At 37.3% G+C, this 13372-nt stretch overlaps 1 protein-coding gene across 8 annotated transcripts in view; it reads right to left on the reverse strand.

Annotated features, from left to right (window-relative positions):
• Positions 1 to 12966, reverse strand: part of MNAT1 (MNAT1 component of CDK activating kinase) — a 219102-nt gene extending 206136 nt beyond the window's left edge. For 5 of the 8 annotated variants that reach the window (XR_012329963.1, XR_012329962.1, XR_012329961.1 and 2 more), the window contains exon 1: positions 12748 to 12965. Coding sequence is in view for 3 of the 8 variants with exons in the window: in XM_033851082.2 (XP_033706973.1) it covers positions 12748 to 12836 (89 nt within the window). In the remaining 5 variants the exon portion in view is untranslated. Of the gene's footprint in view, positions 1 to 12747 lie in introns of all 8 variants that reach the window. The other 3 variants (XR_012329960.1, XR_012329959.1, XM_019923215.3) reach the window with 2 other exon arrangements.
• Positions 12967 to 13372: the final 406 nt, after the last annotated feature.

Genomic DNA, 13372 nt, shown 5'->3' on the forward strand with positions numbered 1-13372 from the left:
TCTATATTTCTGTTTTTGTGCCAGTACCATACTGTCTTGATTACCGTAGCTTTGTAGTATAGTCTGAAGTCAGGGAGGCTGGTCCCTCTGGCTCCATTTTTCTTTCTCAAAATTTCTATGTCTATTTGGGGTCTTTTGTGTTTCCATACCAATTGTAAAATTTTTTGTTCTAGTTCTGTGAAAACTACCACGTGACCCAGCAATCCCACTACTGGGCAGATATACCCAGAGAAAACCATAATTCAAAGACACATGCACCCCAATGTTCATTGCAGCACTATTTACAATAGCCAGGACATGGAAACAACCTAAATGTCCATCAAAAGAGGAATGGATAAAGAAGATACAGTACATATATACAATGGAATATTACTCAGCCATAAAAAGGAATGAAATTGGGTCATTTGTAGAGATGTGGATGGACCCAGAGAATGTCATATAGAGTGAAGAAAGTCAGAAAAACAAATACTGTACATTAATGCATATATGTGGAATCTGAAAAAACTGGTATAGATGATCTTATTTACAAGGCAGAAATAGAGACACAGACGTAGAGAACAAACATATGGATACCAAGGGGGAAGGGAAGCAGATGGGATGAATTGGGAGATTGGAATTGACATATATACACTATTGATACTATGTACAAAATAGATAACTATTGAGAACCTACTGTATAGCACAGGGAACTCTACCAATGCTCTATGGAGACCTAAATGGGAAGGAAATCCAAAAAAGAGGGGATATATGTATATATATATAGCTAATTCACTTTGCTGTACAGTAGAAACTAATGCAACACTGTAAAGCAACCATACTCCAATAAAAAAATTTTTTAAAAATAGTTTAACAAATAGCATAAAACCCACTTTCACATCTTAATTACAAAGAATATTTTTATAACTCTAAACTTCCCTTTTCCTCCTTATAAAGAACCAAGAAAAACTAATTTCCATTTAATGACTCAAAAGAAGACGTAAAATACTATAAAATTACTGGGGGCAGTAACCATGTCTCCCACACTCACTGTTGTATACTCAGCACAGTGTTCTCCAAAATTGCTTGAGCGTAAGACTCTCTTAGATAGCCAGTATAAAATACAAGTTCCCTCCACCTGGTAAGGCCCAGAAATTTGTATTTTAAATAGGCACCCAAGGTGATTCTTAGGATGAGGCAAGTTTAGGAATCAGTGGCCTGGAAAATGTATTGAGTATATGAGAAAGAATGCAAACTTATATTTATTAGTAAACCAACAACTAATAAACTACAGTTGAGTCTTACTTTTTAAACTTTGAAAATAAGCTTAATACATATGAAACGTGAAGAAAACCGTTAAGATATCTAGGTTAAATTTTCATTCAATTATTCTCATTCTATTTACTATCTCAGGGACTAATTGCTAAGTAAACAAGAAGTAAATTGCCAAAAATATTCCTGAAACTTAACCTAAAAATTGTTATTTTTCTGCATTTAGAATACTGAAAGCAACTCTTTACAGTTGACTACAAAGTAAATACTCTTAAATTTACCTAAATTTTTAAACTTACTTGAACTGTGCCTCATCTAATACTCACAGCAATGCTGTGAGGTATATGCTACTGGTAAACCTACTATACCCATGAGAAAACAAAGGCTTAAAGAAAATAGTTTTCCCTAAATCACACAGCTAAGAATAAGTGGAAAACCTAGGATTCAAACTGAGGCAAACTATCATTACACATACGTTAGACATAATATTTTATGCCCACAGCAGAAAAAAAGGCAATGAGGAAATATATTAATTCTGTCTCTGTTTATACTTTTACCCCTACAGAAACTAAGTGCCAATGTTTCAAGTTCTTGCAAAATAAAATAATTTGTGTTTTAACAATTAAGTTTGAACATCGAATAAACAGCTTCATATTTATTACCTGCTTGAATCTTATAATACAAATTTGACAATATAACTTCAAAGGAGAGGTGGATATAGATACAAGGGAAAGAGCTCTCAAAGGGCATCCATCCATGAGGGACCTCCTTTTGGTCCATTGGTAAAGAATCTGCCTTCCAATGCAGGGGACACGGGTTCGATCCCTGGTCAGGGAGCTAAGATCCCACATGCCGCAGGGCAACTAAGCCCGCACATCATGACTACAGAGCCCACACGCCCTGGAGCCCTGTGCACCACAACTACAGAGCCCATGCACTCTGGAGCCCATGCGCCAAAACTAGAGAGAGAAAACCTTCATGCCACAACTAGAGAGAAGCCCGCGCACCACAACAAAAAGATCCCGCTTGCCGCAACGAAGATCCTGCGTGCCACAACAAAGAGCCGATGCAGCCAAAAAAAAATGAAAAAGGGTGTCCATCCATGAAACGAAAATTCACCTGCAGGCAAAACCTAACAAAAGGTTTCATCCAAGACAGAAAATGTATGTGTATACGCATGTGTGTGTATATATATACATATATACATATATGTAGTAAACTAGTCAGCAGATAAAATGAATCTTAAAAAAAGATTCCCAGTATAAAAAAAAAGAATTAGAGAGGAAGAGCCATATGGGGTTAGGGCTATATTTTCACATACAAAGAGAAACATTACAGATAATATTAATTACTAAATATTTAGTAACCATGGTTTTAAAGAACTAAGACAGTAAGTTACACTCAATAAGAGAAGGAACTGAAATGCAAACACTGCATCTTCAAGACTCAAATGCACTAATAGTCATTTTTAGTCAAACCAAAAAAATACATATTATAGCCATAAAATAACCAATCCATAGTGATATATTCATATTCTGTAAATAAACTGACCAGCACTCTCTCCCATAATGGAAAAGGAAAATCACCACTAATAAAAATAACTAAAATTTTTAATATTTTAAGAAGCAGTTTTACTAATGGTATAAGGTCAAAAAAAAAAGACTAAAGCTAATGACTACAATGATTTTCTAATTAACTGTTAACTAAATTACCCAAATTTTAAGAGACTGAAGGGGCTAAATATTATCTGTTCTAAGCAAATTAACAAATCAAAGTTAAACAGCTGGCCTAAAACTTGCCAGTCTGTGGCAGAACTAGAACATAGATTTTCTAACTTGTGAGTCAGGGTTCTGTCTATTACCCAATGGATTTGTATAATTAAAATACATGGGAGGGCCTCCCTGGTGGCGCCGTGGTTGGGAGTCCACCTGCCGATGCAGGGTACACGGGTTCGTGCCCCGGTCCGGGAAGATCCCACATGCCGCGGAGCGGCTGGGCCCGTGAGCCATGGCCGCTGAGCCTGCGCATCCGGAGCCTGTGCTCCGCAACGAGAGAAGCCACAACAGTGAGAGGCCCGCCTACCGCAAAAAAAAAAAAAAAAATACATGGGACATGAACTCTTATACATATAGTGAAAGCAAAAACCACCTCCTTCAGGAGAATGGTCTTGAGATATTCATTGTAACTACAATCCACAAATATGAGATATTAATTCTCCAGAGCTGTTCCACAGCATTATATTCTAATCAACTTCAAAACATCCCATTAAAGAAGACAAAGAAGGAGAGGGAGGGGGAGAGGGAGAGGGTAAAGAAAAGAATATTTAGGAGAGTTTTAGGGAAGAGGCTGAGGTAGTAAAAAAAAAAAAATCAGAAACTACAAAAGGAAAGAAATGTTAAAGGGGCATAGCAATTACCAATTTTGAGGTAAAGAAAATAAACATGTACACACAGAACAGAGGCTACAGGAAGTAAATGCCTCAACAATAGTAAGGCCAGCTTTTCCTAACAAACATGATGGAGTAACTGATGTCAGACTAGCATTCTCACCATGAGCTACCATAAAACAAACAAAATGCATGAGACAATCATTTACAGGTATTAGATAATGGGCAACAGAGAGACTATAATCCCTTAGAAATGGTAAACTAACAAGGTGACCCCTACAGTTGCCTCTTCTTTCTACCTGGGAAAAATTTCCATGACCACGGCCCGACAAGTAAGAATTTAAGAAGGGCACAGTGGTTCTGCTAAGCTGTACAGGCAGAGATCAGACTTCAGTGCTGTTGATATGGTTGAAATCTGCAACGCAGAGGGTCCAGAAGTCTGTAAGAACCACGCCCCGCTGTAAGTCCTTGGCCACAGAACAGACTGCACATATACAGGGCAAAACCAATCAAGGATTAAAAGATAATGGCTGGGAGAGGAAGACAGTATAGTTAAGGAGTGCTGGGTAAACTTTGGAGTTCCCACCCAGCCAAAGTAGAGAAACCACATTAACACCTTATTAACACCTCAAACATCCAACTGAGATATGAAAAAGGCCTCAACTAAGAGTGAGGACCACATCATATAATAAGACTTATTCTAGACTCACCCTAACAAAGCCTAATCAAGCCCCAACAAGTTTTGCAAGGAATTGAAAGTTTGGAGGTTGAGTTGCAGTAAAGTAAGGAAACACAATGGGCTCTCCTCAGATCCATCCTAGCAAAGATTAAAACCAAGCCTACAAAGTTCAAGGTAATCAGCCAGTAACTGAAGTATCTACAAGAATTTTTAAAAACACCACTCTACACAGAAAGATAAAATTTGCAATTTCTAGTACCATCTACACGATCAGTATACAATTGAAAAAAGTACTGAATGTAAAAAAAATAAAAGAAAGAAAAATGTGACTCATAGGGAAAAAAAAAAAGAGTAGTCAATAGAAACCAACCCTGGGACTTCCCTGGTGGTCTAGTGGTTGAGACTCTTCACTTCCAATGCAGGGGGCCTAGGTTTGATCCCTGGTCGGGAAACTAGATGCCACATGCTGCAACTAAGAACCTGCATGCCGCAACTAAAGATCCTGTATGCCACAACTAAAGATCCTGCGTGCCTCAACGAAGATCCTGCATGCCGCAACTAAGACCCAGCACAGCTGAATAAATAAATAAACATTTAAAAAATAAGTGAAATCAACTCTGAGACAGCCAAGATGTTGGATCTAACAGACTGAAACTTTAAAATCAGCTATTTTAAATGTTTTTAAAGATTTAACACAAAATATGTCCAAAGAATTACATTCAAAGAAGTAAAGGAAAATATGGTCTTAATTAGTGTGCAGATAGGAAATCTAGTAAGAGAAATGAAAACTATAGAAAAGAACAAGATGAAAACCCTAGAACAAAAGTACAATAACAAATGAAAAATCTACCACATGGGCTTAACAGAAGATTGGACATGGCAGATGGGAGTCAGTGAATTTGAATACAGACCAGTAAAAAATATCTAATCTGAAGAACAGACAGGAAAAAAAGATCAAAGAAAAATGAATAATACCCCAGCAACTTATAGAACAATACCAAAGAGTCTAACACACATGTACTTGGAGTTCCAAAATAAGAAGAGAGTGAAAATAGTGCAGAAAGAATCACTGAAATTTTCCAAATAGGATGAAAAACACTGACTTAACAGTTCCAAGCTCAGCAAACCTCAACTAGGATGAATACAAAGGAAAGCACACCTAGACTTATAGTCAAACTGCTAGAAACCAAAGATAAAATCTTGAAAGCAGCCCCAAAAGATTTTTATGATAAAGGGGTCCAAGGATATAAGTAACAGCTAACTTCTCATCACAAACAATGGAGATCAGGAAACAATGGAATGGGGAGTTCCTTGGTGGCCTAGTGGTTAGGATTCTGCGCTTTCACTGCCATGGCCCAGGTTCAATCCCTGGTCAGAACTGAGATCCCGCAAGCTGTGCAGTGTGGCCAAAAAAAAAAAAAAAGAAAACAATGGAATGATATATTTCAAGTGGTAAAATGACAATCCATAATTTCATATTCAGCAGAAATATCCTTCAAACAGTACAGTGAAATGAAAACATTCACATAAACAAAATCTGGGAGAATTCTTAACCAACAGACCTGTACTACAAGAAATACTAAAAAATGCTCTTCAGGCAGAAAAAAAATCAATGCAACTATAAAATCAGATCCAAAAGAAGGAAGAAAGATACTAAAGATGGTAAATAAGTAGGTGAATACAAAAGACTACATGGCTTCCCTGGTGGCACAATGATTAAGAACCCACCTACCAATGCAGGGGACACGGGTTCAATCCCTGGTCCAGGAAGATCCCACATGCCATGGAGCAACTAAGCCCGTGCACCACAACTACTGGGCCTGCACTCTAGAACCTGTGAGACGCAACTACTAAGCCCACAAGCCACAACTACTGAAGCCCATGAGCCTAGAGCCTGTGCTCTGCAGCAAGAGAAGCCACCGCAATGAGAAGCCCGTGTATCGCAACGAAGACCCAACACAGCCAAAAATTGAAAAATAATAATAATTTTTTAAAAAGACTACAGCACACTAGGATGGCTATAATCAAAAAGATAAATAATAACAAGTGTTGGCAAAAGATGTAGAGAAGCTGGAACCCTTATCCACTGCTGGTGGAAATGTAAAATTCTGCAGTCACTTTGGAAAAGTCTTACAATTCCTCAAATGGATAAATATAGAGTCATCATATGATCCAACAGTTATACTCTTAAGTACACACCTGAAACAAAATCATTTGTCACACAAAACTTGTACATGAATGTTCATGGCAGTATTATTCATTATAGCCAAAAACTGGAAACAACCCAAATGTCCATCAACTAATGAACAGACAAATAAAAAGTGGTATATCCAAACAATGGGATAGTATCCAATAACAAAAAGAAAGAAGCTCTGAAAAATGCTACAACATGGATGAAACTTGTACTAAGTAAAAGCCAATCACAGAGGACCATATATTATATGATTCCATTTATATGAAATGTCCAGAACAGGCAATCTATATGGACAGAAAGTCAATTAGTGGTTACCTAGGGCTGGGAGACAGTAGGACTGGAGGACAGGGCTAAGTAGTAAGGGGTTTCTTTGTGGAGTAACAAAAACATTCTAGAATTAATTGTGGTGACAGATGCATGTCTCTGAGAATATACCAAAAGCCACTGATTCTACACTCAAAATGAGTGAATTTTATGGTATGTGAATTCTATCTCAATAAAGTTGTTTATTAAAAAGACTATTTTTTATTCTCTACATCTCCTTAAAGACAACTGGCTGTTTAAAGCAAAAATAACAATATTAAATCATATATAGAAGTTAAAGATAAGACATCATCAGCATACAGGATGAGAGGGGTAAGTAAATGGTATTATATTATTCACACTTGTGAGGTATTGAAATGTAAGGAATTTGTGAGGAAGTGAAAAATGAGAAGTGTCAGATATTGACTCTTAATAGACTTTGATAAAGATGCACATTGTTGGGCTTCCCTGGTGGCACAGTGGTTGAGAGTCCGCCTGCCACGCAAGGGACACGGGTTCGTGCCCCGGTCCAGGAGGATCCCACATGCCGCTGAGCGGCTGGGCCCGTGAGCCATGGCCGCTGAGCCTGAGCGTCCAGAGCCTGTGCTCCACAACGGGAGAGGCCACAACAGTGAGAGGCCCACGTACCGCAAAAAAAAAAAAAAAAAAAAAAAAATGGGCTTCCCTGGTGGCGCAGTGGTTGAGAGTCCGCCTGCCGATGCAGGGGACACGGGTTCGTTCCCCGGTCCGGGAAAATCCCACATGCCGCAGAGCGGCTGGGCCCGTGAGCCGTGGCCGCTGGGCCTGCGCGTCCAGAGCCTGTGCTCCGCGGCGGGAGAGGCCACAGCAGTGAGACGTCCGCGTACCGCAAAAAAAAAAAAAAGATGCATATTGTTATACTTAGATAAATCACTAAAAGAAAATTTAAAAAATAAAATAACAATAAAGAGCTAATAGGCCAATACTTTAAGTTATCCAATTAATCCAAAATAAGGCAAAAAAAGGACAAATGGAAAACAAATAGACTTAAACCCAATGATAGCAAAAATTACATTAAATATAAAGGGACTAACACACCAATTAAAAGGCAGCAATGTTGGACCATATAAAAGAGCAAAACCAACTATGTACTGTCTACAAGATATAAGACACACATTGGTTGAAAGCAAAAGGACAGAGAAAGGTATACTATCAAACAGGAAGCATTAAGAGAATGATGTAATATCAGACAAAAACTTCAGGACATATTACAAAAGACCAAAAGGAGCATTTCATAATGACAAAAGGATAAATTCATCAAGAAGTCACAGCAATTCTGAATATCTATGTACCTAATAAGAGAGTTTCAAAATACATGAAGCATGACAGAACTAAAAGGAGAAACTGACAAATCCACAATCCAGTTGGAGTAATTGATAAAATGAGTAGATAAGATAAATTAGTATGGATGCAGAAGATCTGAGTAACACTATCAACCAAGTTGACCTAATTGACATACACTATACCCAACAGCTACAGAATACACATTTTTTTTCAAATTTACACTGATTGCTCACCAAGACAGACCATATGCTGGACCATAAATAAGTTTTCAGAAAATTTTAAAAGACTGAAATTTAGTGAAGTGCATTCTCTTACTTCAACAATATTAAATTAGAAATTAACAACAATATATCTGTAAAGTCCCCTTTTTCTAATTCTTCTATCCAGAATGAGTGCCTTTTTCTAATTTTTCTGTCCATTGTTTCCTAGTTCACAAAAAGGTATTGTATAAGCATATTAAACAAATGAATTAATACCACTTATGAATTATTCTTTCCAACAATAAATAAATTGAACTTTAATCTGATAAACTTCTAAAATTACTAGTAATTTATAGAAAATACAAAGGAACATATTAATACCACAGAGATGCAATCAGAAAAATTCAGACTGGTAACTCTTTAGAACTACTCAGAAACATCAGTAAATGAGAGAGAGAGAGACAGAGGGACAGAGAAAAGAAGATTAAAAAGAGAGAAAGACAAACCTTAAGTACGGCAAAATATTGATTTTTACATATATCAAGATGTGTTTTGTTTATTCTACTTTGTGTCTTATGTGTGTTTAAAATGAAAAAAGGAGATTTAATAAAACCAAATATAGGTAAAGTTTCCAGAGACAAGTGTTGCCAAGGATGGTTGGGATAAAACTTAAATTATTAAAGACTTTAGTTTTAAATTTTTGTCAATCTGAAAAATATTATCCAACTATGTTGGGTAATAGAAAAAGAAAAAATAAAGTTTCTGTATTCCAAAGAAAAAATAAAGTTTTCCCAGCTTCCTTAAAAAAAAAAAAAAGACTTCAGTTAAATGAAAATTAGATTTAATTGGCTCCATCTAATTCAATATGCCTTCAGAATTCTATGAAAGAATACTATGAAAGGCCCATTTCTTAAAATAGGTGGCCCTGATAAACAAAGAAAAAATATTATCCTTTTCTGTAATTAAGACAAAGTTCATCATTGAATTGGTAAAAAAAAGCAAAAATAGAATCCAATCTTCTTTGGATGTTCATGCAATCAATTCATTTGGGTGTTTGCTGGACAGATTTGATACATAAGAGAACACACTTCCTCAATAGCTAGCAGTTAAGGGAGAAAAGTATTTTCATAATGTTTCACCTCTTTTCTCCTTTCTGCTCCTGTATTTTCTCTCATAAATAGTATTCCTAAATAATCTTTCCATAATCCTACACTTCCTATCTTTCGTGAAGCACTATTCCTACTCACTTTATCACTTGCTTCCTAAAATGCCTTTACTACTTGAGGACACACAAAATAAAGTGAGTAAAATCATGTGGCCCTGTAATCCTTGTCTCATGGTCTTCACACTCTTGTGTATAAACACCCTCCCACCTTGTAACAGGATTGTTCAGTGCTAACAAATAAAATACAGCAGAAGCAATGATAACGTGACTTTTCTGATTAGATGATGAGAGGCTCTGCAGCTTCTGGTTCTCTCTCACCACTAATTCTGGGAAAAGCCACGTCATGAGCAGTCCTATGGAGGGTCCACAGGGAGGAACTGAAGCTACCAAGAACCACATGAGTGACCTTGGAAACAGATGCTCCAGTCCCAGGCAACAGCTTGAGCGAACCTCATGAAAGACACTGAGCCAGAATCACTCAGCTGAACCACTCTCATACTCCTGACCCTCAGAAACTATGTAAGGTAATAAATATTTATTGTTTTAAGGTACTAAGTTTTGGGGTAATTCATTACACAGCAATAGGTAACTAATGCAAATAGCAATGCTAAACAACAATACCTGCTCCTTTCAGACTAACAACTGTATTATAAAAATGCCCAAGTTCAATGCCATGAAATACATTCTGTACAAATTCAACATACTATCAAATCAAAAGTATTTCACATCAAAATCCATAATGTTTTATTACCTATCAGAAGAGCAAGATTTAAAAAATAATAATGCCCAATATCAGCAAAGATGTTTGGCAACAAAAATTACCATAAATAGTTGTTGGGAGCACAATCAATACAATCTTTTTTGATAACAACTGAGCAATGTTCATCAAAATTTACAAGTCACATACAATTCTACTACTAGGCATTTACATTTACCCCCGTTTGCCTGTTTACCTTACAATATACTTGCATAAGTGCTCAGAGAGAGAGAGAGAGAGAGAGAGAGAGAAGCTCCAGTGAAAAACTAGAAATCTAAAGATTCATCAAAAAACTTTTGGTTAAATCAGTTATAGTATAACTGAACAGTGGACTATCAACCAACTGTTAAAGAGGAAGACATGTACATACCAATTTAGAAAAGATACCCAAGATATACGTTATGAAAAAAGTAAGGATATATATAATCCCACTTCCATGAGAGAACATGATAACGAGTTCATATTAAGAAAATCATCACAAAAGGGTCATTATAATTAAAATTATATTTTCACATTTTATAGTCTCTTAAATTTATTTAAAGATAACCATTGTTGTGCAAGTCTTTCATAGCAGGCCAAACAGATCCTGTTTAAATTTTATTTCTGCTTAACATCCATACCATGCACAAATAATATGATAGCCAATGTATACTGAACAAATACTATGTGAAAGAAACTTTGTTAAGCACCTCCAAATATGATGTTTACATATATTGTTTAATCCTCAAACACTGTAATATATATGGTGCTATTATCTCTATTGTACAGGTAAGAAAAATGAGGCAAAAGGAGTTAGGAATTTGCCCAAAGCCACAGAGCCTGTAAGAGTACAAAGAATTCAAAATCAGAAGTTTGTTCTCTTAGCCAATAACATATAATCTTTTATTCAGTTTGTTCATATTTCAAGTCAAAAAAGGGCTGTAAAACGTGGTCTTTATCTAACAGGTTAGCAAATAAACCAAAATCAATGCAATACGAGAATGACTTAGACAATTCTTAACTCTTATGAAAAAACAGAAAAGACTATGGATATGACAAAAGCAATTTCTAATTAAAAATAAATATTTTATAATTGTCTAATAAAAACGCAATTTATTTTACTAAAATCACATAATCTTCCCTGACTGGCTAATTACTACTAGGTAGAAATTTCTTCCAGTAAATTACATTTAGTTAGCATCCTTCCAAAAAAGCAAATTCCCTTTCCTTGAGCACCAACTGTAACAAATCTGATACAGGAAAATGAAGAGAAGCTGAGCAAAATCTCTCTAAAAACCTAATAGTCTTTACACAGCGTTTGTCTCATTTCCCTTTTTCAATCTACTTGATTATTTTCACCTTATTTCTAAATCTTAACCCATTCAATCACAGCTCTACTGTATTTCCTTTGCTGGATGAAGCAAAGGGAAATAAAGATTAATTAGAAAAAGGGACCAATCCAGTAAGTTACTAAATCCCATTATAATCATTATAACTACAATTAACCATGCAATTTATGCTTACCCAAAGGTCTTGTCCACCACATTGTAGATTATCCATCATTTTTTATCTCTAAGAAACCTCAAAGAAACTACAGGAATGTATGTTCACCTTACATCCCAAAGTGCTTTATATAAACCACCTCTACTGAACCACATTTGACCATAAAAACGTGGCAAGAAACACTCTGACCAGTTCCTGCACTTACTCTTCAAAATATTCAACCTCCCTTCTTCCCCTATCCCCCCAAAATTGGCGTTCTAGAGTCAGACAGCCTGTGTTCCAATTCTAGCAGGGCCCACTAAATAAGAGACGTGGAGCAGTCTCTGTTTCCTTCCCTGTAAAATGGAAACGATACTAGTACCTACTTCGTGGGACTGTTGTGAGAATGAAATAAGATAACTCATGGTAAAGAGCTTAGAACAGTGCCTGGCATGTAATGTGCACTCAATAAATGCCAGCCATTACTGTTATCTCCAAAATTAACTGCCTAAAATCTAAATTTTCTCTTTTAGAGATGAGAATCTAACCAAACTCCATCAGGACAGTGGGCATATCGTCGGGGTTTCAAATTAACTAACGCAATAAATAGCAGCAGTATATAAACACAGTAATTTTATTTTCATAGCACTTTCGCTCTTTTTAATAAAAACATTTTGCGTGAACTTAAACACTCCTAACCCCACGCTTTTAACCAGCGAAATGTCTGGAACCCTGTTGACAACACAGCCTGGAAATACAGTCGAGGTTTGCATCACCTAAGAAGGGTGAAACCTAACAAACTGCTGGTTACCACATCAGGGAACCTGCAGTCCAAACCAGGCCTGAGCGGCTCAGGGCTAGCGGCTAGTCTGTTTACAGAAACAACGTTCCCTTTTCCCATTTTCCTCCCCAGGGTCGAAACTAACGACGCCCTTTTCTCCCCTGAGCCGAGGTCAAGCATCTCCCGGCTCTTTCGAGAGCTCCCACCCTGTGCGTCTTACCCCCATAAATCCCACTCTCCCCCGACTCACAGAGTGTGTCCGCACACATTCACCATCAGCTTCAACGAAGGGTTCCGGTATTTGGTGGTCTTACACCGGGGACAGCCCTGATCGTCCATGGCGCCTTCTTTCCTGTGGACTCTCCTGGATGCCTGCTTCAGTCGCAGCCACAGCCACCTCCAAGCCCCCTCAGACCCGAGGCCAAGCGGATTCCTACCAACAGGCACTTGGCTGGGACGGTCCTTTGCAAATGAGCACCGGCCGGTGGGCGAGGCATGGCAGCACAAAGGTTCCGGCAGCAAGTTTTCCGGTCCTGCAGCTAGGGCTCGGTGTCAGCTTCCGCAGGCCAGCGCAAAGGCTTAGATTTCGGGGAGGGCTCTTAAAAAGGCAAATTGTACATAAAGCCTCATCTCTATGCACCTAGCTGTATTTTTCAAGGAACTGTGTCACAATTAGGAACAGAGATTCCATCTTGTTTTGTCTGGAGACATTCCCATTGTATCAAAGATTTATGCCTGGTGTACATATTCAATAATTCGCACCAGTATTTTCTTTTGAACAACTTGATAGCCTGTGTTTTATACTTCTCCTTTACACTTGCACAGTCGTGCAATCACAGAAAATAATATGCATTCGCAGATATGAAGTTTGGAAC

The sequence above is a fragment of the Tursiops truncatus genome, chromosome 2, assembly GCF_011762595.2.
Source record: "Tursiops truncatus isolate mTurTru1 chromosome 2, mTurTru1.mat.Y, whole genome shotgun sequence".
Lineage (NCBI taxonomy): Eukaryota > Metazoa > Chordata > Mammalia > Artiodactyla > Delphinidae > Tursiops > Tursiops truncatus.